The 26,007-nt window shown below is 53.5% G+C and overlaps 10 protein-coding genes across 10 annotated transcripts; 3 read left to right on the top strand and 7 right to left on the bottom strand.

Moving 5' to 3' along the window:
- Positions 1–154: 154 nt before the first annotated feature.
- On the bottom strand, positions 155–1,018 carry G647_02399 (uncharacterized protein; the record flags this gene model as incomplete). Its single annotated transcript, XM_008726748.1, has 1 exon — positions 155–1,018. One exon carries the CDS (start codon positions 1,016–1,018, stop codon positions 155–157), a length of 864 nt encoding a protein of 287 aa, XP_008724970.1.
- Positions 1,019–1,333: 315 nt separating this feature from the next.
- G647_02400 (uncharacterized protein) lies at positions 1,334–3,247 on the bottom strand (the record flags this gene model as incomplete). Its single annotated transcript, XM_008726749.1, has 2 exons — positions 1,334–3,158; positions 3,213–3,247. The coding sequence occupies 2 exons, from the start codon at positions 3,245–3,247 to the stop codon at positions 1,334–1,336; spliced, it is 1,860 nt and encodes a 619-aa protein (XP_008724971.1).
- Positions 3,248–6,858: 3,611 nt separating this feature from the next.
- On the top strand, positions 6,859–7,089 carry G647_02401 (uncharacterized protein; the record flags this gene model as incomplete). Its single annotated transcript, XM_008726750.1, has 1 exon — positions 6,859–7,089. The coding sequence occupies one exon, from the start codon at positions 6,859–6,861 to the stop codon at positions 7,087–7,089; it is 231 nt and encodes a 76-aa protein (XP_008724972.1).
- A 2,012-nt stretch (positions 7,090–9,101) lies between these two features.
- On the bottom strand, positions 9,102–10,732 carry G647_02402 (uncharacterized protein; the record flags this gene model as incomplete). The annotated part of the gene is made up of 2 exons (XM_008726751.1): positions 9,102–10,031; positions 10,100–10,732. The coding sequence occupies 2 exons, from the start codon at positions 10,730–10,732 to the stop codon at positions 9,102–9,104; spliced, it is 1,563 nt and encodes a 520-aa protein (XP_008724973.1).
- A 684-nt stretch (positions 10,733–11,416) lies between these two features.
- Positions 11,417–12,018, bottom strand: G647_02403 (ubiquitin-conjugating enzyme E2 2; the record flags this gene model as incomplete). The annotated part of the gene is made up of 3 exons (XM_008726752.1): positions 11,417–11,765; positions 11,827–11,891; positions 11,977–12,018. 3 exons carry the CDS (start codon positions 12,016–12,018, stop codon positions 11,417–11,419), a joined length of 456 nt encoding a protein of 151 aa, XP_008724974.1.
- A 692-nt stretch (positions 12,019–12,710) lies between these two features.
- On the top strand, positions 12,711–14,093 carry G647_02404 (uncharacterized protein; the record flags this gene model as incomplete). The annotated part of the gene is made up of 2 exons (XM_008726753.1): positions 12,711–13,829; positions 13,893–14,093. The coding sequence occupies 2 exons, from the start codon at positions 12,711–12,713 to the stop codon at positions 14,091–14,093; spliced, it is 1,320 nt and encodes a 439-aa protein (XP_008724975.1).
- Positions 14,094–16,826: 2,733 nt separating this feature from the next.
- Positions 16,827–17,636, bottom strand: G647_02405 (uncharacterized protein; the record flags this gene model as incomplete). Its single annotated transcript, XM_008726754.1, has 1 exon — positions 16,827–17,636. One exon carries the CDS (start codon positions 17,634–17,636, stop codon positions 16,827–16,829), a length of 810 nt encoding a protein of 269 aa, XP_008724976.1.
- Positions 17,637–20,445: 2,809 nt separating this feature from the next.
- Positions 20,446–21,167, bottom strand: G647_02406 (uncharacterized protein; the record flags this gene model as incomplete). The annotated part of the gene is made up of 2 exons (XM_008726755.1): positions 20,446–21,087; positions 21,162–21,167. 2 exons carry the CDS (start codon positions 21,165–21,167, stop codon positions 20,446–20,448), a joined length of 648 nt encoding a protein of 215 aa, XP_008724977.1.
- Positions 21,168–21,933: 766 nt separating this feature from the next.
- G647_02407 (uncharacterized protein) lies at positions 21,934–23,937 on the bottom strand (the record flags this gene model as incomplete). The annotated part of the gene is made up of 1 exon (XM_008726756.1): positions 21,934–23,937. One exon carries the CDS (start codon positions 23,935–23,937, stop codon positions 21,934–21,936), a length of 2,004 nt encoding a protein of 667 aa, XP_008724978.1.
- Positions 23,938–24,343: 406 nt separating this feature from the next.
- G647_02408 (uncharacterized protein) lies at positions 24,344–25,531 on the top strand (the record flags this gene model as incomplete). Its single annotated transcript, XM_008726757.1, has 1 exon — positions 24,344–25,531. One exon carries the CDS (start codon positions 24,344–24,346, stop codon positions 25,529–25,531), a length of 1,188 nt encoding a protein of 395 aa, XP_008724979.1.
- Between the last annotated feature and the right edge of the window lie 476 nt (positions 25,532–26,007).

Raw genomic sequence — 26,007 nt, forward strand, 5'->3', positions numbered from 1 at the left:
GTAACTGCTTCAATCTTCATATACCAGCATTCTCATGTGTGCAATCCTCTGTGATGATCAGGTTCGGCGTCTGTGGCGGTGGCGATCGTGACGAAGTCGCAATGAAATTCGTCTCGTCGGGGACGATCCCATTTCTCCTCCCATCGATTCATCCTCACTGGCAGGCGACCCTGGTCGGTGCAAGAGGTGTTTGAAACGATCGAGGATCTTCGCTCGGGCTAGCCAATATTAGTGAGTGTATGCTTCCAGTGATCAGTAGGGACTTGCCCAAGACTTTTCCACTTGAAAATTCCACCGGCAGAACATCGTTTGCGCGAGCTTCAGCTTGAAGGGCTGGGAGATCCAGGAATAGAGTGGACTCGAAATCTGGAATTTTCGAAGGATGGATGACTTTGAGGGCATCGATGTGTGTAGTCTCCAGCGTTGCAAATTCAACAGCCATTCCCATTGCTATCTTCTGGTGCACTGTGAATAGCTCGACCCAAGCGTCCTTGTCTTCCGATTTCGAAATCCAGAAGACAATGTGCTTGACCAGGTAGGATTGCATGAATTTCTGTTGATCATCTTCAAACACGCCATAAATAAACTCACGGCTGGGGATCGTGGGTTCGAAGGAAGAGAATGTGTCTTTGAGTTGCTCGATAGCCAGGAGTTGGAGGCCGGGCACAACAAGGTAACCTGCAAGGCGGTAGATATGGAGAAGTAGTTCATCGGGTTGGAGTTGAGCGTCTTGTGCTCGCTGGTAGGTTACCTCGCCCACTCTCCGCACAGGGGAGTACAGCCATCGATAGAAAAAGCCGAAGAGCTTTGCATCCAACCCGCGAAGTTGGATTTCTCCCGAAGTGGTCTCTTGGTAACCTCCGTTGAAGGCACTGTTGAAGAACTTCGATGACGCGCAGATAAGGTCTTTATGGACGCCGAACTTCTGTTGTTCTGGTCCCACGAAAACCGTGACGACTTCCGTCCCAAGTGGCACAACTGGCGGCGACCAAGGAGCGATGCTTGTTGAACCCGCCATTTAGGCCGAGATGGGCTTGGCCGATGTGGCCGTGGTCATTCGTGACAGTGACTAGAATGCATTGGACAACAAGCGGACCTGGTGTATTGTGAAATGATGAAAAGCAAGATGAGAGTGGGAAGGTCTGAGAAGAGGTGGGAACTTAGTGGTGGGAGTACAGTGACGGAAAAGTGAGAGAAAGAAGTGATGGAGTAGTGGTGGAAAACCAGAAGTGAAGTGAGCAACAGATGCATCGTGATTACCCTCGTCGGGCATCATGAAATGTTCACTCTCACCTTGTCGAGCTGCAACGTGGCCCAACGCTCCGAAAGGTCTTCAAGGAGACCGGTCAATAGCAGTCCAACGGCGCTTCCCAGGACTCCTGTCCCTTCTGATAGACGACTCACCGCCCCAAAGACCCCTTTGACTCGCACTACGAACGGGTAGTAGGTGGGAGTCTGATCTTCGCTCACTGCCCATGGTATCAGAATGGACTTCTGCCCCGTTCACCTCTACTGACGGAAACTCCTCCTGGATACTGTCCGACCTCGTTCCACTCCAGGTACTAGGTGTCGCCCCTGCGTCGCTCGAGTCTGCCGTCTCGTCTCTCGAATAACGACTACCTCTTCGCCATAGACCAGTTGGGGGTGTAGACGGGTCCATGGCGTCTGCGGCATACGATGTCTGACTCGAGCTTCGGGCTGGCATCATAGACCCTGACCCACGAGGCGCCATGGGTTCGCCGAGACTGAAGCCATCCGGTGAGTCAGCCCCCACAGCTCGACGACTGGCGAAAGCAGGTGACTTTCCAAGTCTAGGCGAGTTGAGACCCAAAGGGTTTGATCCAGCCCGGAGATGTTCTGTGGAGGCTATGATCCTCATGTCATAGTCCTCGGAGATGCTCGTGTCAATTGAGCCTCTTCGACGAGTCGGGGAAGGCGGCTCTAGATCTGGGCGTTCATTTCCCTTTCTAACAGCCATGGATAATGAGGACAGGCCAACGTCAATTAGAGCAGGTGCTCCAGTCAGGAGTCTGATGAGAGCATTGCAACCAGCTTGGTGAGAAACCAAGATGATAACCAAATCCTCGTCATCTCCATTCGATGAATCCGCTTGATTCTCGTAGTATGCGATCAATTTCTGCAATCCATTGCGAAATCTTCGATGCATTTTGCCCCATTCCTCGTCGTTCGGACCCCCGTCGCCCCAATCGAGAGGCTCACCCTGACTATCCCAGCAGGCATCAAACTCGATGCACGCATCCCGGGCGTGTGCGACAAAGCCTGGCGGGATGTTGTCCGAAGATCCGATCGCATAATTTGGTACCGGCGGACTGTAGCCCAACGGCCGCTGCAAAGCCTTGTTCAGAATCCTGGCACCGTTCGCCAGCTCGGTTCCAAACGAGATGTTCCTTGGTCGCTTGGGGAAAGAATGACCGGCGGCCGCCATCGCTCGCAAACCCGTCTTTTCATGTGCTGGCATTGCCGTTGCCTCGTTCTCTTTCTCTTCCATGACATCAATGTCTGGCAGGTTGAAACTGAAAGAGGTCGACAGATCGGCACCTTTAATTTCTTCTTGCGGTATCTTGAGTGCCATCTTTGCCTGGGAGACCAGAATGGCAGAGGGCGGCGGATATGAAGCCTCGTGAAAATAGTTGGCAGATTGCCACTCGCCGAGAAAAGCATCAAGCCGCAGGATGCAAGTATTGTAACCGATGCGATTCGTGTGTTCCTTCTCTTTGCTCGCAAAACGCTCTAGAGAGAATCGACTGACATCTTTGGCATCCGAGGCATTCTCCGACTTCTCGTCTGTCGGGGAGAGGCTAGAAAGTTGACGGGATCGCAGGCGCTGTGGCTGTGGTCTGTTATGGTTCTGAGGGTGTTGGATGCCGGCTGCGATCGCTATCGAGGTTTGGACGCATCGCAGATACGGAGAGCTGTGGATGATAATCTTTCGCTTCTTCCGGGGATGCTCTTGACCAGCATCTTCTTTATTCTCACTCGAAGCCTTGGCCTGTTTGTCGAGATTGTGCAGCTCGTTATTGATCCTCACGCCTAGAGATTGACACTGTACCCAACCACCGTACGATAAGGGAGGATCATAAGGTGCTTCGGCGGTGGCAGTCCATTTCCTGTCTGCTTGATCAAGACGTGCACCATGCCTGCGGAGACAGGGTTAGCAGAGGACCGATCTGAGGACGGATGGAATCTGATACCTGGCAATGAATATCACAGCTGGTTGTTTACCCATCTCGTGGAGCTTGTCGGCACAACACTTGGGTCGATTCTCAACAGTGCGATATACCTGCGATACTGACGTAGATCCTACTGCGGGGAGGCCAGGACAAGGATTCGGTTCCCGAGTCTCGAAACGACCAAAAACTAAACACAAACGTATAGGTGGTATCACCGTGGGCGGAGCATTTTGCAAATGTCCGATGTACCAGATGACAGGTACTCAGGTCGAACTTGCGATGGAGGCATCATGATCACCTGGAATCTTCATTTTTACAGCGGGCAATTGAAGGATCGGTGAAGGCCCAAAGTGCGTCTTTTGGCGCGGTAGCTGTTCCGCCAAATACTCCGTAGCAAACCCCCATCCAACGGTCGGTCCGCCTGCTGCTTTGGCTCATCCGAGGCTCTCAAGGCTGGCCTCCACAATTGAGAAGGCTTTCTACTCAGTAATTGCCGTGCCGACACGAGTGTCACGCTCCAATGGCACGTGCCCAGGTGCTCGAAGAAGGAAGTAGTTCAGATTCAAGCTTGTCACCTGGCTTCTGATCGACGTCCATGGGGAGGGATGATGGAAACCACCGGATGCACAGGGAGCAGAGGCACAATATGGGCTGCTAGGGATTCCCCTCTCGCATGCCTTCAAACTTCCACCTCAAACGAGCCCCAGACCGTGACCCTTGGCATAGCTTGACCGCGTCGGTGAAGGTGCCAGTCTTGCGCCGACATCTTCGTGTCGGTCAGCTTTATCTGTTCGATGACTCTCGTTTCATAAATGATACCCGTCTGCGTCAGTTCCAAGGCAGCAATGTGAACCACGAGCACCGTCAGCTTTTATTCTCCGAGATGAGGTTTTCCGTTACGGTGTAGAAGTTGAGCTATTCTTCGCTAGACCATGGCTAGATCCGCTCATCTCGCTTGCTCGAATTTGAAGTTAGTAATACAGAGTACTCATCTGGTGCATGACTAGCAATATTATGAGATTTACACCGTGCAGTCTGCAAGGGGAAAGAGTTGCAAGTGATTATCAAGTCGACGATTAGAATGTGCCCGAATACAGTAGGATTCGCTGCAAAAGTGAAAGGCCGGTGAGGGTGCTTCGAGGAGCCTTTCTGGATTCGTACTCGTACTCCGTATCCTGTGCGGGATTAGTGCGTCGTCTGGGTCATCAGCTGTGGCTAGTGAGGCCTAGCCACAGACCAGCCCAGCTGGGTGCCGTCCATGTGCTCTGGAGCAGTTTCATGTTGGTGGAGGCCGATCTGCGGCCTGCTTTGCAGCAAGTGAATGGATTAGGCCCTCAAGAGCGCCCGGCAATTCTTAGCGAGGAGGGATCTGCCGAGCCCTTGCTGATGGCCCGACGCCGCAAGCGCATTTGAGCAGAGAGCAGTCAGGCGAGCTGCACAGCAGCCATCGGCCAACGGGCAGCCCAATCACCTTGGAGTCTTGCTCTTCCCCGTTGTCATTGACTGTTACTCGCACCTCCTCGCAGCTCCAAGATCCTTTTCAAAGAGCTAACGCTCTCTCACGTCAAACACGACCGGCTTCCGAGCCCATTCATCGCATCTTGACGAGGGACACTGCCATCCCCCAGTCTCTTCCCCGCGTCCAGCGTTTGACCACCCTGATCCCGGCATTGCTGCTGGACCTTTGGTGCTGCCCATCCCTCTGAGTTGGCGTTTCGAAAGCTGGTGCTTCCCTGGTCGCGATCCACTCGATCTCCGCAGCGGTCCTTCTTTAGTGCGGCCTTGTTCCTGACGATCCAGTGGTGGCGTGGCCAGGTGTTCGTCGCTTCGTCCAATGCAATGGCCTACTTCCTCGTGCCCCTTGCATCGCGCTGCAGTCTGCCTTGTTCCTTGCGCCAGCCGTTCTCTAGTGGCTCCTTCCCCTTGCGTAAAGACGACTCGTCTGCTCTTCATTGTGTTTCAAAGTGCTCAATTCGCTGCACCTTTCACACCATGCACATCCACACCCCGGCCGAAGTGCTTCGTTTGCTCCGGCTATCTGCACCGTCATGCTTTTCATTCTCGCAACGCCGAGTGCCTTCAGCGTACCATGCTCCCGCGATAATCGAGATTCGTGCCGCGTCTCGGTTTGTGTTCCTGGAGCATGTGGCTTACACTTCACAAATTGGCAATTCGCCGTCGACAATGACGCTATGATCCTTTTATTTGCATGAAAACCTGGCCCCATCCATGCTGGCGATTGCAGCCATACCCCCGTAATTACTTCATTCATCCAGCCGTTGCTTCCTCGCACATTTCCCGACCACCACCCATTTCCACAACCCCGTTCGGAGTCGGGAATCTGCCAGCCAGCTGACATGGTGGGATGCCTGGCAGCCAAAAGTAAACTTTGGATCTTTCGGAATCCTCGCCCAACTGCCTTTTGTTTCTCTTGACGGGCTTACAAGAAAAACTCGTTGACCGCGGCCTGGGGCTTATTGGCGGTTCACGTCTTACTCTCGTTCTCGTCCCAGCACCACGCCTTGCTGTTTCGCAACACCGTTCGTGGTGGTCACCGTCTCTTCACTCAAACGTCTCATCTTCAATTACAGCCGAGTCCGCCTCTTTTCTACTCACCACTATTTCTTTCATCCACCACAGATTCAAAGTCGATGTTGACCTTGGCCGCATTTCTATTCCCTTCCACCTTCGCCGATATCGTCTTGTTCCCAAAGACGACAAAAAATTCATCCACCTGAGATCTTTGCCGGCATACTCCCCGTAGAGGTGCAAAGTGTGTCGCAAACCACGGAAGAGCTTGCATGAACCGCTGTCACAACCTGTCAAACGAACTTTCCACCATCCATTCGGACTCGCTTGCCACCAGGGGGCACTGCAACCACTACACTTCATCCTACAGCTGTCGCTGACTGCCCCAGCCGGTTCGTCCACCACTTGTGGTCTTATTATTGCGTCCCAGGCACTCAACCCTCGACAGTCTGGCTCGATGCCGCTCTCCACAACTCGACCATCGCATAATTCTTCATGACTCTCTTCGACCACACTGGTCTACCGCTCTGGGTTTACATTGTCATCATCGCAGTTGGTTCAATACTATTACTGGTGATACTCGCCATCGGTTTGCGATGTTGGGTTTTACGTCGCAAGGCGAGGCAGCGCCACGAGTTCGATGGTCTCACAGGAGGTCCCATGCGGCGGGTAACGTTGAGGAGAGGCCGGGTAGTCCCCAGTTCTCAACATCTGTCTCTTACGGGTTCCAAGTTTGGCATGAGGCAATTCGGGATACTCGCGGACAATGACTCGATGATGACGGGCAGGAGAAGTCCCTTTGAATGGTGGAGTACTATCATGGAGAGATCACAGTCCCGACAAGATCAGATGTCGCAGGTAGAGACTGGCTCGATAATGACCCGGCCAGCATCCAGAGCGACCACGATTACTGGGCGCAAGGAACTTCATGGCACCCCCATCCAAACCCCTGAGAAGGACACGGAAACGGTCACGAGAACGTGGGAGCTGACCTTACCTTCGCCGTCCCCGTCGCCCTCGCCATTGGGCCCGAACAGGACAACCAATTTTTCCCGCTCTTTTAGCAACCGTGGCACCTCGTCGCCGATTACGCAAAGGTCCCAAGCTACTCTATCGAGGATATCCGAGCGATCACCCCATGACTCGATTATCAGCGCAGCGAATGGACCAAACGTCTCCACTCAACACCGGTCATCACATCACTCAGCCATCAACCCACTGGACAATACGCCTCTACAGGAGAGAATGCCTCAACCCAGTCCGACCACTCCGCGCAAGTCCGCGAACCTTGCGATACCCTCCCCGAGAAATCGTCCTCCAACCCAGTTGCCCAGTCCGTCCCATGATTCTTCAACACCATCCCACTTGAGGTCGACGTCGGGCAGGCAGTCCAGACGATACGACGCCCTACCAGATCAGGCATCTGGTCCATCTCTTCCTAAAGCGGTTGCGCATCCTATAACGCCGACGGCCTTCCGGCTGAACCTGCCTGAGTTCAGCTCTCCGATCTCGAATTCTTTCTACCGACAACCAAATCCATCACGCCTAGACGTATCTCATTCACGCGCGGACAGCAACGTGACTTCTCTTTCCGCCTCCACGACGCACTCGCCGAGAAAATCATCTTCCAGCGTTGGCCCCAGTGGCGTTTTCTATGAGACGCAGGTTCCGCCTACTCGCAACGGAGCCGATTACTGGTCGACACGGGTAGACTCGGATGACGTCCCCCCTGCTGCACAAAGGGAGAGCAGCAGTGGTATGCCACGTTCGGGACACTCCCGGAATCCAAGTACAGACCAGCACCGGCAATCACGCTATTCACGTGACGAACAGAGAGGAGAGGTGCAAGAGAATAGAATCGGCATCATGACGGTGCCAGGAAAGCACAACACGCGAGTGCTGAGGAAGAAATCGCTGAGGCGAGGGCAGGTCGTCAGTTCACTGGCTACCTAGCAAGGGATCACTGAAGAAATTGGTCTGGGTGGTAATTTGTCTGTACATTTTTCCCTTTCTTTTTCTTTTTAGCGGCGACGATCCCTTTCACGAATATTCGAAGCTTATCCAGGGCTGGGGCCAGACTGGTTTCAGCAAAAGCATCTCACGGTGGAGATGACAGGTTGACCGATCCAATATCTCTCTGATACCCGACTTGTTGAACATTTGGACATTTTGTCTCAGATGACGGGGCTGGAATCTGTGGTCTGAGACATACCATTCCAATTACATTATTTTCTAGATGGAGGACCAACCACTCTACTTATGACGAACACATCTGTTGCCAGACGGCCGGCTTCTTTTGTACTTACACCCGGTTGATATACAAAGTTCTGGGCCAAACTCATCCAATGGGGGAGAACAGGCCGTTCACACACCCCCGGCATGAACCGGGGCTGCATTACGCACTCTGCAGGTCAATTTCATAGCTCTATCAATGCAAGACAGCCGAGTGAAATTTTCCAGGACGTGAACACCGTCCCGTTTCCAGTCTCATGGTCTGCTTGCCATGGATGAACGTGAAATCCAGCAAAACGTAGCACTGTACGGAGTACGGAATATCAGCAGCGCTTCCCGCTCGACCAGTCACGGAGAAAGAGTACATAACAGGACACCAGATAACGCCGTACCATAACAATTGTCCCCCCTCCCCTGGTGGGAAGCTTTGCCTCCAAGCACGCTGAACAGACCACAATACAACAATACAATATCTGCAACCTAACAAGCCGTTGTTTCCTTCCCCGTGCACGGTACAGTACAGTATAGTAGCGTCACATGAAGGGACTACGTACAGTCTGATGATGCTGACGCTGATACTGTAGGGGTACGTCCTCAGTCGGCAGGGCGGGCCGTTCACGCAGCGCTAAACACGATCAAGTAGCCACTGTAGCTATCCCAAGTCGTATCCTATACGAGTATTCGCGAGGCAGAACAGAGGACTGGAAGACCTGGATCGATTCCGCGAACACATGTGCACCTCTGTACGGAGTCCATACCTAGTTGACGCATACAAGCACGGATATCAGTACCGGTACCGAGACCGTGCGTGGGACGGCCGAGCTGTTTGCGAAAGGTCATTCCGCCAATCATGAGGCGGGAGTGTCGGGCGCTGGAAGTGGCCATCCTCGCCACCCTCGCCAGTAAGGCCATCCATGCCAGCCCATGCCTATCGGCAGGGTCTCTCTAGCCTTGGGCAAGCAGCATTGGTCACGTTGGTGCACATATAAGGCACGACGAGTAAATACTGCCGGGTGTAAGCATCTCATATTCACCAGCGCGTCATGTCAGTCATCCGTCTTGGGTACTTCGTTCTCATAGGTTCTTCCAGTCCAGTCTATTGCTCCTCCTGCCTGGATATCATTCTGGAGACACGTCCCTCTTCCAAGATCAAGCCAACGCGCCCATTGGATCCCATAGAGGTAGTACCGTAGGCTCGGTCTTCAAAATCCCCTTGACATCCTTGCCCACGAAGCCGGGTTCTATAACAACCTGATAGACAAACTCGTCCATCCACTTATCCGTCATGACGAAATACCCCTTGTCGCCCGCGTTCTCACCCCAAGAATTCATAACCCGCCACCTTACACTCTTGTCTTCACCCGTTTGCTCATCCCTCTCGACCTGCACCGCTGTCAAAACTATCGCGTGCGTCATGGCACTTTCGCGGACCCTGAGACGCTGAGATTTCGACAGGTTGAGGGAGATGTTGAATGCAAGGCCGTAATCGTAGAGATCGGGATCCATGATTCCAGACTGTGAGTTTGAAAACTTCCCCACGTCGCTGCCGAAGAAGACGGGCACGCCGGCTCTGAGCATGGCGATTGCTGCCTTTTTCATGGTTGACATGTCGACATTCACATATGTGATTGGGCGTCCACCAACGACGTTGCCGAGTCGAGAAACAGTAAGTAGAGACATGTACTTGTTTCGCGGATCATTCACCAGCGAAAACATCTGCGACACGTCTGCACCTCCAAGGCTTCGGACTACGGATGGAGAGGACATGGACTTGGCAAACTCCAGCGGTGTGAGATTCAATTTGTGGTACTTGTCGCTGCTGTCGTAGTATTCCCAGGTAAACTTCTGATCTGGTTTGGGTGGTGGGCCGAGCATGAGAGTGAGGATGCAGTGGATTTCGCGCATCATTTTCGACTTTGCCAACACTATAGAGGAAGACTTCTTCGTGGAGGCAGGACCGCTACTGTTGACGAGGGCGCGGAGTGCTAGGCCATCTTCCCGGAGTTTGGTGGTGATAATACTCCCCATGGCGGAGGAGTTCATGGCGTTGTAGCTGTCCGGGTAGAGTTTTTGAGGGACCTGCACGTATCACATTGCTGTCAGTGACGAGAACTCAACGATCAAAACATGGAGGATATATTTCTCACCAGCCCGTATTTCTCCACCAAATTACTCGCCATATCCCATTGGCCTCCATCATTGACTGGTGCGCCCAACAACTCCTGCACAATGCGTTCGTCCAAGTCTTTACCCGCAGTGTCGATCATTTGCTCGAGAAACCAGTTCGCCTTCTCCATCTTGTCCCAGAAGAACAAATACGCCTGCGACAGCTCAAATTCCTTGAGGTTGTACTTCTTCATGATTGGCACGCGCAGGACGTTTGTCGTTGCGAAGAGCCAGCATCTGCCTGAGCTGCGTTGGTTTGTCACCGGGGAGCCTTCGAACGGGATCTTAACATTGAACGTCTGAGTATCGGAAAGGGTCGTGACTTTGTTCGAGACTATATCGCGGATGTTATTGGAGAGGAGGGCGTTCAGTGCGAGCCGATTCTTAGGGTCGGCGAGGAGCTCCTTCTCCCATTCTGAGGCCGTTGTGACGTCGAGAGATGGATCGGTCGAGAAAGATCGAGGAATGCCCTTCTCGCTTTCGACTTGGATATAGTCATGTTCGATTTCGCGTTGGTGCAGGGCATCCCGAGTTCGGAGGGCTTGAAGTTGCTGTACCAACAGCTTCTCCACGGCGGGCTCATTGAGCCTCGGTGAGCTCTGCGAATTGCCCATGACGATGTGAGACGATGTGAGAAATCAAGAAGAAATGAGACTGGCCAAAGGAACGAGAACTGGACTGCAGTTATACTCCGTACCAAGTGATGTGAGACGAGAGAGCGCGAAGGGAGAGGCATGAGGCATGGAGGGGGTTGGAGATTCCATGCAGGCTGCCGATAACGCGATAAGATCACACGGCCTCTCCACGCAGCAGCCCTAGTCCACATGCGGCAATTACCGACTGTTAACCATCAAATACCTTTGTACGGGTACAGAGCAATGGGGGGCGGAGGCGAAGGGAACAGACTCAGATTCGTGACACTCTCACATAGGCTCTGCTTGCGAAACTCAAGACATGCTGATATCGTCTCGTTTGGTCCTTCTTGGAATTGAGATGGTAGCAAAAGCGATACAAGTCTCAACTCCTGGCTCGTACGGGGACGCCATCCAAAACTCATTGACGTTGCGACCTCGTACCGCTGCTAGATGAGACGTCGACTCCAGCTCTTCCTTGGTAACCATTTGACTTTCCAAGCCCGAAGGTGTGAGGATAACCCATCAAGAACGCCCTATTGCGCCAACACCGTTTCGTCCGCTTGCTGATGCGATAGCTGATAAAAAAAACTCTGGAGTGGTACTTCCACGAGATCGCTTGGGAACAACATTCATCAACTTCATTCTCGTTCCCATCGTCCAAGCTCAATCCTCCCAGCTCTTTTCCACCGTCTCCCTGACTCTTTTGGTATACTCCTTCCGGTTATCCTTGTACAGATTACTCGCTTCGACGTTCGCTGGCGAGCTCGTATTTGGATCATTCAGCAAGGACTGGATGCTCGTCAAGATCGCAGCCACGTCGTACGTCGGAGACCATCGGTTCTGCAGGATGTCCAAGCACAGCTCGCCGGTACCGTAGACGTTGGGGTGGAACATCTCCGAGACAAATTTCACCCCAGGTGGTTTGTTCGGGTAGGCTTCTTCGAATTGCATGACGAGGCGGAAGGTGCCGTCTTCAAATGGTGTATCTGCGGGGCCAATTATCACGGCGTTCCTGCGGGTTGTGTTAGTTGGACTGTGCGTGGGCTCATAGGGATAGAGAGGGGCAGCCGTACCATGTCATGACGTTGTCTGCGATGGGAGAGGCTGAGACACCGGCAGGAGGATCAGTCTGCATGCGCTACAGGCAGAGTCAGTATGATTGATATTCACAGGATATATGATTCAGCTAGGCTACGCTAGGATCCTGGGGTCGAGGGCCGTACCTTGAAGTCCCTCATCAAGCGGCGTCTGGCGGAGGTAGACATGGCGATGGAGGTCTTCTTTTGACACAGCACAAGGCTGGACTGGCAATGAAGAGTAATGCACAATCGCAGGGAATTAACGTAAGGGCTGTGTTGAAGAGGGAAGAGCCCAGGAACGAGCTCACGCGACGTATAAGGTGAGGCGAAGGCGATGGCGGTTTGCCCGCAGTTGACCAAGCAGTGAGTTATCATTCGTCACAGTTTCTCGAAAAGACGATGGCCGATCATTACCCAATATAGTTACCACGACGTGCTTCTCACGTGACTGCGGTTTCGCCCTCGAGTCACTCCATTTTGATCCGAAATTTGTCCCCAAACCTGCCTCGGCAGCTTCCTACAGTACCGTGTCTTTCCGCTCCCAAGGTCGGGATTCCGCGCCCTCAGAGTTTTGGTGGCCGAGAGAAGCAGAGCTCGCCGCTCCCTATATCTTGTGGACGGGAGCCTCCCACGGATCTTGACTGATTAGTAGGGCATCTCTACCTCAGCCAAACCGCTTCCTTCAATTCTCATTATCCTACCACTTTTTCTCTGTCCATCACTAGCCACTGACTGTTGCAGCGCCGCTTCCCCGCTTCTAGCCGAGTCTTCACATGTGCGGTTGACGCAAACATATATACCTGTCGGCATACCCTTGGTCTCACTCTTGCTCTCGCTTAGCCTTCATCCTGGATTCGCAGTCCAGCACAACCGTAGAGATGCCCTCCCTTACCACCTCCGCGGCCCGTACGGCCATGCGAGCCTCCCCCTCTTCGGCCCGCCTCTCCCAGATGCGGTCCCACCTCAGCACCAACGCCACTTCTCCCATGGCCAGGAATAAAGAGGTCGGCGAAGCATACATCCTCTCGGCCGCGCGGACACCCACCGCCAAGTTTAACGGCAGCTTCATGAGCCTCTCCGCGCCTCAGCTGGGTGCCGTGGCCATCAAATCCGCAATCGAGAAGTCCAAGGTACCCATCGCAAAGATCACCGATGTATACATGGGCAACGTCCTTGCAGCAGGCATGGGCCAAGCGCCGGCCCGACAAGCCAGCATATTCGCAGGCCTACCACCAAGCGTGGAAGCCGTGACGATCAACAAGGTCTGCGCGTCAGGTCTGAAGGCGGTGGCCATCGCGGCCCAAAATATCCAACTAGGACTCGCAGAAGCGCAGGTCGCAGGCGGCATGGAGAGCATGTCCCGCGTCCCTTATTATCTGCCTAGAGCGGCGCAGAACCCTGCGTTCGGCCATATGCAATTCAAGGACGGCCTCATCGAGGACGGACTCTGGGACGTATACAACCAATTCCACATGGGCAACTGCGCCGAAAACACGGCCAAGAAGTTCAAAATCTCCAGAGAAGCGCAAGACGAATACGCGATCCGCAGCTTTGAGCGCGCTCAGAAGGCCTGGGCGGAGGGGAAATTCAAGGATGAGATCGTGCCCGTCACCGTCAAGGGCAAGAAAGGCGACACCATCATCTCCGAGGATGAAGGGTATACCAACCTCAGGAAAGACAAGGTCGCGTCATTAAAACCTGCGTTCGTGAAAGGTCCGGACGGCAGCGTCACGGCGGCGAACTCATCCACGTTCAACGACGGCGCAAGTGCATTGGTGCTTGGGTCGAAGGCCATCGCGCAAGAATACGGCCAAGGAAGTCGTGTGCTCGCGCGAATTATTAGTTCTGCAGATGCCGCGACCGACCCTATTGATTTCACCATTGCCCCTTCCAAGGCCGTGCCCATTGCGCTGGAAAGAGCGGGATTGAAACAGGAGGATATCGCGATCTGGGAGTTCAACGAGGCCTTTGCCGCCGTCATCAAGGCCAACGAGCAGGTAAGTGTCCTCTTCCCAACAGCATGGTACTTTAGAAAGTCTCCAGTGCTGACTCTGTACCAGATTCTCGGCCTTGAAAACGCAAACGTGAACCTTCTCGGTGGAGCCATCTCTCTCGGCCACGCCCTTGGCAGCTCCGGCTCCCGCATCCTCACCACTTTACTGCACCAATTGAAACCAGGCGAGTACGGCTGCGCGGCTATCTGCAACGGCGGCGGCGCTGCCACGGCCATGATCGTGCAAAGAATCGAGAGGGTGGAATGATTGCGACCAACAGGGCTCCCTAGAGATGGGCAGAGGGGCAGATGGGCAGTGCACGTGAAGGAGACACTCCAGGGGTTTGCATCCTCCTTCAGCACAACGCTGAAATGCTGTTCTTGGACCAAAAGAAGTCAAACCCAAATTTGCACCGAACAAGCTGTTGCTTGCCGGCATAGCGACGGCGTTGTATAACCACCGGCTGATCTTATAGTCTTTTTATACTTCACTGCACATTACGATGGGATAGTTGTAACGAGAGGTAGCAAAAATGGGAACGAACCAGCTTTCCACATACCGTGGTGTACCTGAAGCTTACCTCGGACCTTTCAAGTGATATCTCCAGCACGACTCGACTTTTTCGACTGGAATGGATCTCTTTTGGAAGCTCCGAGACGGTGTTCGGCCTTGCTCCATTATCTCCAGCTCGTAGTGTGCTAGTGTATGTGGTGTTGGGGGCTTAGGACTTATACATGACGGTGGCTTTCGTCCCGGAGGACGCATCGAATACTCGGTGGCGACCTACCCCCAAGGGGCGTATGGTCGTTTATCTCCGCTGTAATCCCGTATAACAATACCCTGGGCGACTCAGAGGGACGACCTGTCCACGTTGCTTTTTGTTTTTCTTTAAAAGCTTGCGTTCTAGGGATCAGCATCCGGGGCTCCTCGCAAGTGAATTCTAGGATATTGTGGAAGGCGATGTCCAGTAAGCACCCCCGGGGCTGCTGCTTGACCCAACCTCAAAAGGTGACCAGTCACCATCAGGAGGGTAGCTGGATCGTGCGATACTACGGCCAAGCGAGTGTCTGAATCCATCCCCAGATCACTTTCCGGTTTTTGTCGGGTGCATAGAATGGTCTTAAGAATTCCATCTTGGAAGTTATGCGGTAGTGCACCCTCCTTGGATAATGAAATCATGAGAAGCCGCCGTGATTGTCCCACGTCGACCATAGACGGACAGTGATACGCAATTGTGCATCGCCCAAAAGACGAAGTTCCGGAGGTTCCCGAAGATTCGAGTCCAGCTCCTGAGAGATGTCAGGGAACCCAATATCAAAAGCGAGTCCACGGTTGGATGCATGCTATCAATGTCAAGGTGCCGCACGGACCGGACCTGTGAGCTGCGAATGCGTGCAGGTTGACGATCCCGCTGGCACCTTGATCCTACAACAAACAGCCCGGCTTCCCGCTTGCTGAGGGAGTCTTGTCTTCACTCGGTGGCGGGCGGACTTCCACCTCTTCACAGACGCCACCTTTCAGCGCATCCACAATTCGCGCCTCAAAGTGGAAGTTGTGATCGGAGTACAGTCTCTAGTCGTCTTTGTTGTTGCTATTGTTATGCTCCTCCGCTCAGGTCGATCGCTTTTGCCGTCCATGGATCCGTGAAACGTACGCTTCCTCTACGAACCTCAAGTCCATACTCTCGCTGTCCTCATGGAGCAAGAAAGGAATCGTGTCGCCATCAAGAACGCAGACCAGGTTCCCAGGTCCCCAGGTCGCACATTGGATGTGGAGCCATTCCAAATAGACCTTGCTCCTCTGTGACGAAGAAACTTTTTGTGCAAGACAGGTCCTTGTACCGCCTCCGAAACATGCTGCTGGACGATCGTGTTCGCGCGACGTCGCGGCCATCGGTGCCCTGAGCCTTCCTCGTAGACAGCGCCGCAGGTTTTTCTCTGGTTGTGGAGGAAGTCCCTTTTCAAACTCCTTGCAGAGACCAGGATCAAGAACACGGGCTGAGGGCTGAGGACTTCGCCGTGGAAGGGTGGCAGACTCCTAGGCTGGGATGTGGAAGTGTTGGCAGACTCCTAGGCTAGGCTCGCGTCTATCTTGATCCTGGACATTTTACGGACCACCAGATACCTCTGCGATGACCCAGCACCACCATTGTGACATGTTTGGCCCGCAGGATCAGACCAGACGCATGAAGACATTGAATTTGCAGTCGGCCAAGGATTGCCTGGTAGAACCAAAATAACTCCACGAGGTAAATGTAAATGCAAATGTGTCTGGAGGTCGAAGATGGAGGTCATGTGAAGGTGTCAGAAATTGGTCTGTCATTTAAAACTGCACGTCAGTGTGTCATTTGATGTGAGCCGACACGCGCTGACAAGCGTCCTTTCGTTCCTCTCTACAGTAGCCCACGAGGCCGATTTCTAACTGTCTCTGACTGCGTACATTAATAAAGGGAGGTGAGTGCAAGCTCAGCTCATCAGTATCGTGTTCACTGGCTCATCCCATCAGTTTCCTGTGCATTGTCTCATCCCAACGACTATGTGGTATCCAACACTCTCGTTTCCCCAGAGAATCTCAGCCATCGCTTTCCAGAACGCAATTGCTGAACCCGCGAGCTTCCCAGTAGTTGTGTTTGGCAAAGTCATGCCAGGACGGCGTTCCGACAGATAGGGCGAGAAGGTATATTCATACCGTCGTGTAGCTCTCTTGTCTTCTCCGCTAGTTATCGAGGACCAAGTGCTGAAAAATAGTGCTGCAGTATTGCTCATCTCCCTGTCGCCTCTTATCTGGGCTGCTTGGTCTGCAGTTCGGAGGATGATCGGATCTCTTCAGCGGGAAGTCCATGCTCGCACAAGTGCAGAATGACCCCGGACGAAATCGAAGCTATCAGGATACTGCGGCTGCGGTCTCAGCTGGGGGAGAGCATCCAAGGGAACGGGGCTCGCCCTACATTTACCCGCTTTTCGTCGACATTTTCCAACTCTCCGTCAGCGTCCCAATTGATCACTTTAGCTCGTCCTGCGGTTGTGTGAGTGCTTGGACATTTGACGTTGGAAGCGGAGAAGTAACTCCACGCATGTGTTTGGCTCGGATTTCAGTACCACCGCGATTGTGCTCTTCCAGCTGTACCATGACTCCCGCGGTCTCCCACGGCGACAGATAGCAATGGGAGCCGCGGGCAGCATTGCCTTCGTGTGGATGGACGGGCTCGTATTTCAGAGCCAGGATCGACTCTTTCGCTAACGCTTGGCCGAATCTCATATGTGCGTCGGCCAGTCCACTCCACACCGTGGCATCCGCGGAGCTATGCAGCCAGAACACCACAGGTTGGACCATGTAAGTCTCTAAGCAGGGCAACTTGGCATGATCGAACAGCTCTTCGATGAATTGCGTGCTAGGGACGAATGGCTTGCGGATGGTAAAGAAGTTTTGGATCTTGGCGACGGCAAGGACGCGTAGCTGGTCCATCATGAGCCGATCACCCAAGTGGTAGACTCTCCACCAAAAGATATCTCCAGAGCACACATCTTCTTTCTGAAGGTAGGTGGTGACCCCGTCGGCGACTCGACCGGAGTACAACCAGTCGTATGCCAGTTGAAGATACTGAGGGTCTTCTTCTGAGAGGGTGACTTTCTGCTCGGCGCCTTCGATGAAATTGCCAGTGAGCGCAGTTTGGAAGAATGTTGACGCTGCGCAGATCAAGTTCTTGTGGATGGTGAACTCTTCCTGCTGGGGTCCGACAATGATTCTGACAACTTCATTGCCATGCTCGACGTGTGAGGGTTGGATCGGCGCGACTTTGCCGACCAACATGTTATGCCGCGAAGGGCAGGGACTGGGAGGTTCCTCGGCGGGAGGGACAGTCAGCGATTGTCGTTTTGGAAGAGGCAAGATACAGTGAGGGACAGTGTCAAAGTGTCAAATTCTGAGCACACAGCTGCGAGCTGATGAACGACATCTTGGAGTCCTAGCGAAGTGAAAGAAAAGTGACCGCAGGTAGAATGTGGGATAAGACGCTAACCGAAGAACAGGAACCCTCCTCTCTTGCAATGAACACGCAAGACAAAAGTGAAAAAGCCAAGTGATATACCAAACAGTACCAAGTACGGCCCAGAAACCTCATTCCCATATCCATAGTCCTCGCTCGTCAAGCTCCAACTCATGCAAAAGACATCTGCCCCGGACTATTGTATGGCTGCTTGGTCTTTGGATCCATTCCTGTCGTCCTCACAATTGCTTCCTTGTCCTCCTGGATCAAGGCACAGCTGCTGCACCAACAAGTCGCGCAGAAATCGCCGGCGCTGCTGCCGTCAATGCCAAACTCGTCTCGCGTCTCGCTCCTGTTGATGCATTGTAGAATGCAGGGTACCCCGACACACGCTAGAGCGAAGAAAGCGCAGCACTATGGGATACAAAGTCAGTAAGATCTAAGTGGAGTATATGGAACAAGAAAAGCGGCTCCGCAATGTGCTTCTTGACCGTTGTAGGAGCGACATGATTTATGACCAGCTGCGACGTCCTGCTTGGTCTGGCAGCCACAGTACAGAGACAAATGTACAAGAATGAATGACCTACCGATCCGTTGCAACCGCTAGATTCATGGTCGCCCTTGTATCGGTCTCGTGTCTTGCCGTAGAGAATACACGGACACCAACATCCCAGACAGCCTTCTCCGTGAGTTCGGGTCAGCAAGCCATGATGCTTCTCAGACTGAGCTCCGGGCTGGCGACTTACAGGTGCCAAATGGTGAGAAGCAGTCGAAGAGGCCGAAAGACCATTTCCCCCCAGCACCACCACCACCGCCAGGGTAGGCCCCAGCTGCTCCATGCCCAGGCTTGTCAGCTCCGGTATGCTGCGACATTGTGAATTTGGAAAGGGAGTTTTCTAAACGGTACAATGGATCAAGAATTCGAACCAGGTTGGAAGCAGGGAACAACAACGACAAAGATGGAAAGCGCGCGAGATCGAAAAGAAAAGGCCACACGAGAATACGTGCGAGCCAGCTGGATATATCACCAGCTGAGGAGGCCAATTTCGATCATCGAACGGCCGCTCAGTCGTGTCAGGAGTTTCGGGAATCCTAGCGTTGTCCTTTGCGACAGAGGCTTGGGCATCAGCTGAAGGCCATGGTTTCGCCCCAGTGACAACCGGTGGTTCTCTATTTGCCATGCTCGCCATTTACTGTATGACCTCTGCATGGTTGTCGGCGATCGTGCCCCCTGGAGCTCCGCAGAGCCACCAACTCTGGTAAATGTAATTGGCTGGTGAAGGTTTGATCGTTTGGTAGAATCAGAGTTGTGGAGGCTACAAAGGACAGGCCACCAAGGCTGGGCACGGGGATTACCTAACACGGAACGACAGAGCGAACCCCATCTATAACCGAATGAACTAACACAGCTCAGGTTTGATAGTCGGGCCAGAACGGGCAATACTGCGAGAATGGACAGATGGTCTTATAGGTCGCCTAAACACGAGGTTTGGAATTGAAAGGGAGACGTGTCCTGTGCTTGTCACTGTACTGGAATTTCCGGGGGTTGGCTCCAGCTGATACGAGTGCTGAGTGGCGACGCGTAAACAGTCGTCTGTTTGACTTTGGCCCTCGTGTTAACGTCTCGAATCCAATGCCATCGGGGTCTTCTCCATACAGCACTTCGGCCAAACGCTGTCCCTTCGTGTTAATACCCAAGCCCCGAGCAAATGCGCCCAATTTCTGGAAAAGGAACAATCGCGAATTCGCCTTGCATGGTTGCGGTCCTTCAGCCCCTCGAGGAATGTGCCACGCCCGCAAAGGCGGCCGCATCCAGCCCTCGTGCGGCCAGATTATCAGCACAACAGCGGCCGACGCTATGACAAGTTTGCCGTGCGTCGTGAAGCGAAACAGATGAAAGGTCAAGGAATCGCAGCTTTGATGTCGTAAGGGATCTTTAGCCTTTTACGAAACCCCACATTTCGGGGCTGAAATCCTCCTGCATCTCAGAATAGGAGGTGGAGACCAGAAGTCCGCATTGGCGGTGCTGAGCCGCGCGGACAAGGCTTTTCCCAGAGTCGAGACGCAGCTGTTGACCCGCTTTGTACGATATATGACCAGGCGGGAAGCTCATCTTTGCCAGATCCGCAGAGGATGTTGAAGCTTCAACGGCAGTTTCAAGTGATTCCTTTGACTCCTTCCCCGCTAGCTAGTGTAAACGGACGTTGCGTCGCGCAATCTTTCGGCATCAGCGTCAGTACAGTTGCACCCTGCTCTTGGTTCGTAGGGCCGGAAAACTCTTTCGATAAGCCACAGTAATACTGTCGAGAACCCTTGAGGCTACCATTAGCTCGCAGCACACGTTCCTGGAGCCTTCCACCAGTCGTTATCGTCGTTAAGCCCATCCTCTTTGTTTCGAGATTGCATCGTAGCGCAAGCGGATGACCCAGATCTGTGCCCTCGACGCTGAGGCGGCGCCAAGGCGACAAGAGCTGTGCTTCGGGTGATGGTACTTATAAGTTAAAGCGGCTGTAACAACAGCGAGAGGGCGCAGCGGAGGTTGATGTTCCTTTCCACTTTTCTGCTGTCGATGCAGGTCTTCGAAGGGACCGCTGAGCCTCGTCCGTGGGGATGATAATTCAGTCGTGGCCAAGGTCATGATACATCCATAATGTCTCCCTTCCCAAGTGCATCGCCGTTTGTTGCAGCATGTTTCGTCTGTGCGCTCTGGTACTCGTCTCTGATCAGTTGCACAATCTTCTGGATCTGTTCTTGCCCCTCGTCACCAGGGAACCGGTCCTCGAACTCTTCGATCACACAAGAGAGTAGCTCCATGTCAGAGGGTTGGTAGGCCGCTTCGTCTCCCTCTCCTACGGGCTCGTGTTGCTCTTCGTCACCAGAAGTACCGGCATTTTCGTTCCCAGAAGTCGACTCTGCTGTACCGCTTACAGCCTTCATATCCCCATCTCGACCCCCGTTCGCTGATGGCTGCTGTTCGTAACCCCGGGCCAGCCCAACTCCCAGATTGACCATCATGAATGCCTCCGTCTTCGACAACCCGAATGTGCGCAATTTAGGCACCAGAGTGTGTATGAAAGTCTCTGGTGGTGGGTACCCGGCGATGTACGGGATGGTGTTTGTGATATAATCCAAGAAGTCCTCTCGCACACGCTGATAGCCCTTCAAATTGACGGGCGTGTAGGAGCCGATTTTCTTGGGAGGTGGGCGGGCTGGATTCTCAAGAAGGAAATTATAGACTTCGGACGTCGTCAGAAGGGCGGCTTGAGGATCGAGAACCTGAGGTGCATGTACAGTCAGAACGATTGGCCTTGAGACGGAGGCGCTGAAACCATAGGCCGGGCGTAGTGTACCTTCATTTTGTTGAAACTGCCTGACGATCACCGCCTCAATTGAGGGATTGTTTCTGAGATATCCTCTTCTCAAGCATGCAGCATGTGTCTGCCGGCTGCAGGAATACCGAGACAGGTAAATTGTTTTCACATATCGATGAGCACGAGAACAAACCGAACGTACATCTCAGTCGGTGCGGAGAAAATTCAAAGAAATCGCAGCTCCTGCGGGGAACTTGATTCCGAGATTCATCCGTGTTAGTCAGCACAAGCCGAGTCCTGGTCGCATCCAGGTCGTCACATGGGTAGCATCATCATAACCAGTCTAGGATCCTGGAATCTACTGCCTGCTCACAAGTACTGAGCATCCCTTCATAGAGAGGGTGCAGACCCAGTCACGGCTGGAAGCAGAACATCGGGTGAGAGCGACCATCACTACAACATGACGAGGGCTACCTCGAACCATTGTAAGATCACAATGCAATCACATATTGACGATGCCTGCCACCCTTGAGCGCTCAGCAATTTGTTTGACCACCAACAAAGTCAACATATGGACATATTGTTCCGTAAGGCAGCTGTTGTATTGTGCATTGAACCGGCCATGCGAGCAACAAGCTGTTCATTGACCATGATAACTGGCAGGCCTACACGATCAGTGCTAACCATCCTGTCCGTAGATTGTACATTTTTCTCGTTCGGGCCACCACCTTCCAAACTCCATACCCCGGCGCCATGCAGCAAGCAGAAACACACGAAAATGCAAACAAGACGAAGAGTAAAAGAAGAACGCTTATGCCTTCTCCTTCCGCTTCTTCTTCTTGTCCGCTTTCGGCGTTTCTGCATCCTCATCTATCCTCTTCCTCTTCTTTGTTCCTTCAACCTCCCCATTCGTCTTGGCCGAGTTCGCCTTCTCTGCCGCCCTCTTCAATTTCTTGATATCTTTCTTGCTGATCGCACTCGCCTTCCCATCCTCGTCAAAATGAATCTCACCCCTGACAAGCTTCCTCTTGTATCTCTCCACACTCAAGCCACACTGCTTAGCAAACTTCGCAATATCAGCTTCAGATTGGTCCGCCGTTGCTGCATTCTCTGCCTGTGCCTTCTTCCCCTTCTTGGCGGCTTTGCGCGCGGCTTTCTCGGCGGCTTTGCGTTCCTTTTCGGACTTGCGGGCCTCGCCCGTTGATGGAGTGGACGACGACCCATTCACACCGTTGACTGAGGACGGGACGATAGCATCAACCTCGGCTTGAGTTATGGGTTCATCAGGTTCGGACTCGTCCTCCATGTCCTCGTCTTCATCTTCGTCCTCTTCTTGCCTCACACCTGAGCCCCGTTCTTCGGGCTCGGCGATCTCTTCGATGAGTTTCTTAGGTTCTTCCTTGCTCTTCTTGGCCTTTTTCGATTTCTTTTCTTCTTTGGCCGGAGCCTCGTCTCCGGAAAGACCATCAGCGTCGGGGTTGTACTTGCGTGCCTCCTTGATTTCCCATTTCTTTGGCTGTGGGGTGGCTGATACACCGTTTGGTGCGATGGCAACTCCTCGAGGCTTGAGAGGTTTGCCTTCCATGCCGGCCAGCTTGCGCTCGAGATATGCGCGTGAAGACAGGCCCAGGGCGGCTTTCTCGTCTTCAGGAATGTTGGCTTCGTCGTCGCCCCATTCTTGTAGGGCGTCGACTCTCAGACCCAGTGCGGCTTTTGCGGCGAGCACTCTGGCCATTTTGCCCTTGTTCTTGCCCGAAGCTTGGCCAATGAGGGAAGCGTGGTAGATGAGGCCATATTTGGGGGTGTCGTGCTTCGTCTTCAGAGCACGGAAGAGGGCCTTTTCGGCGCCAAGTATCTGAATGGTGCTGGCTGGGCTCTTGGAAAGATTCATTAAGCTTCCGGCGTGGGCAATCAGTCGGGCACCCACAAGTTCACCCACCAGTGCTGTGAGGTTGGGTGCAATGGCTGTCATTCGTGCTGATAGGTAGCTTGCCAATTGAGTCCGGTATTCTGTGAACTGCACGACCTGCTCAGCCAGACTTTGTATGTTCTCCAGATCTTCATCTGTGATTTCTGTGCCCATCGATCGGTCTGCTGCGGCCTTGACGGCGGCCTCGATCTCCTCCGGCAGAATTTCCGCAAGGTCGCAAGTCTCCCAATTTGTACGCATGCCCATCTTGAGCACTACCTTCGCGTAGGCGAGGTTATCGTTCAGTATCTTGGCCATTTCCGGAAAATGCCATCCGTACCACTCTTTGACTCGCATTGCGTATGTGTTCAGTTCCTTATCTAGATCATCGAGAAGCCCTATTGCCTGTACGATCATGACATCGATCTTGTCCGGCGAGAATTTCAGTTTGTGTCTGGCGAGAGAGTGTGAGAGACCCAAGGACATGGTCTTCATGTCGTCGGGTAGGAGTCCGGGGATCAATGACGGTAGATGTTCTCGAATAGATCGATAGAGGTCTGCGGTGGCCGAGTCCGCCACAGCCTTGATATCCAACCCGGGAATCTTGCCGATCGCATTCCCCAGCTTGGGATCCGCAACCGCAAGTGAAATCTTTTTCTCGTCCTTCAAACTGTTCAGCAGTGAGGACAACTTTGGTGTGACTTTTCCTTCTACGATAGCGGCCGCCTCTTCCAGTGCCGCTGCAGCGCTGTCAAACTTTTGAAACTCCTTCAGCTTCAGCTGCGACGTCACACTTTCGACGCTGGTCAGCTCGGACGCGAGGTCATCTCGTTTGAGGAGCTTTTTATCTTTGGCTTTGAGGAGGGCGTAACCCGCCGAGGTTTCGGTAAGGATAAGGAGCGTCATATTAGATGTATGCGCCGGGCAGACGCTCGGCCAACAGCGGGAGAGATGCTGCGATATTAGATACCGTCCTGTGAGGAATATTATCGCGGCTGGAAAAGCTCTCCAAAATTTCTTTGCGGAGCGAATCCACTTAAACCGCCAAGCTTTAGGAAAGGAAAGTGCGGCGAGCGGAGCTTATTATTATGTCAGCGAAGCTGTTTGCTCTTTGGTGAGTGTCGCGTTGGTGTCGCGTCACCGAGGGGCGTGTCACCCCCGCGTGCTTTCGATGCTCATCCCATGGGCGAATCACTGTTTCGGCCCAGCTCCTGGCAGCTCTCTGTATCTCGTCGAACCGGCTGACAAAGTGTGAATCCCAGAGCGACTGGTCACAACATTTATTGATGAAGGCCCGTCAAGTCTGGCAGACATGTCTGCAGCTTCCAGCGGGCAGCACCCCCCTACGCTTCCAGACTCCAATGCCGCCTCTCATACCGGAGGAGGCCGTCGTGGCCGTTGGCGGCGCATAAAATGTACCTACCCTTCTTGCCGCAAGTACGGACACTTCACATCGCAATGCTGGGTCGCGCAGCCCGAATTACGACCTGCTGACGGCGTGCATCGCCGTATCTGTTACCGCTGTCTAGCTCCAGGCCAACGCCCTGGCCGGTCCGCCCACGCCACCCCCATCAACTCCGACGCCACGTCCGCCTTGCTCGCACAGACCGAACGAACCCCGTCACATTCCCGCCCAGCATTCCGCTTCCTTGATCTCCCCCAAGAGATTCAACACATGATCTACGCCCACGCTTACGCCGATGGGTACCGCATCACCGTGCGCATGCTGGACATCCCCACGAGGTCTATAGGGCGCATGTCTGAAGCAGACTGTGCCACCAGGTCTATAGGGTGCATGACTGAAGCCGACTGTTCTACCAAGTGTATCTGTAAGGGTAAGGGTGAGTGTGAGGTCGGATGCCCAGCAACCCCGTTCCAGCTCTGGATCTTACACTACCTCTCACCTCGACTCGAATACTCGACCACGCGCGCGGACGAGATCGAATGCAACCTCGCCTTCGTAAGCAAAAAGCTGCGCAGAGAATCACGGCTCGCCCGCGAACATGCCTTCGACGGCACTTTGACCGTGGCGTGGGACCCCTACGCAACGTCTATGGCGTTGAAAACGATCTGCGGCTCCGACGAGTGGGCTAGTCTACGCGCCCAGATCACGGACCTGAGGCTCGTTGGCCTGTCTCGCCGCTCGATCCGGGGTTCCTTGAAGAGGGCATTCTGGAGAGATCTACCTTTCCCGGGAGCGTTTCCCAACGTCAACGCAATAAACCTCTGGTATGATGTCGTCCGCCGAGTGCATAAGGATCGTCATTCCGAAGCACCTGGCCGACCAGCATACACCGACGAGAGTGAGGAGGCGGCCATGGACTACCTGCCTACTCACCTGGAGTATCTTCTGAAGGTTCGAGAACTTGGGAACGGGATATGGGCGACGGGACCGGTCGACTGGTCCATCAATCTGAATAAGACGGTGACTTGGCTGGATAATTGTGATCGTGGCGACTGTAATCGTGGAGATCAGTGGGTGGTATTCCCTGCTCGCTGAGAGCCGACCTTGTCTCTGAACGGACATGCACTATGACCCAATATCGATTCTCGGATCGAATGTGAAATCGCTTATCACCTAGAACGGCTCGGTTTCGAGAGACCCCGTCGAAGGTAATGAAAGAAAGAGGGTCCTCATAATTTGGACCTGGGTAGACGCGGAAAGCGTGACGGATCACAGCTGAACTCATGACCGCGTCAAAGGCATTGAGAGAAAGAGGGTCCTCATGATTTGGGCTTGGGTAGAGGCGAAACCTGTGACCGATCACAGCTGAGCTTACGCGAGCGAGAGCATGAGCGTGATCAAGAGTACGAGACTTATTCGTTAATCCTCAAGGACTACGCCGGGCGAATGAAGCACAAGACAGGCCTTCCGGCGAACAAGGCGTCAAGTGCTGGGACCAGAAGTCCTTGTACGCTGGGGACAGCGTGTTGCAGCCTGCACAGAAGTTAAGTGGATAGGCTTTATGGCACACA

Source organism: Cladophialophora carrionii (genome assembly GCF_000365165.1).
Source record: "Cladophialophora carrionii CBS 160.54 unplaced genomic scaffold supercont1.2, whole genome shotgun sequence".
NCBI classification, from domain to species: Eukaryota; Fungi; Ascomycota; class Eurotiomycetes; order Chaetothyriales; family Herpotrichiellaceae; genus Cladophialophora; species Cladophialophora carrionii.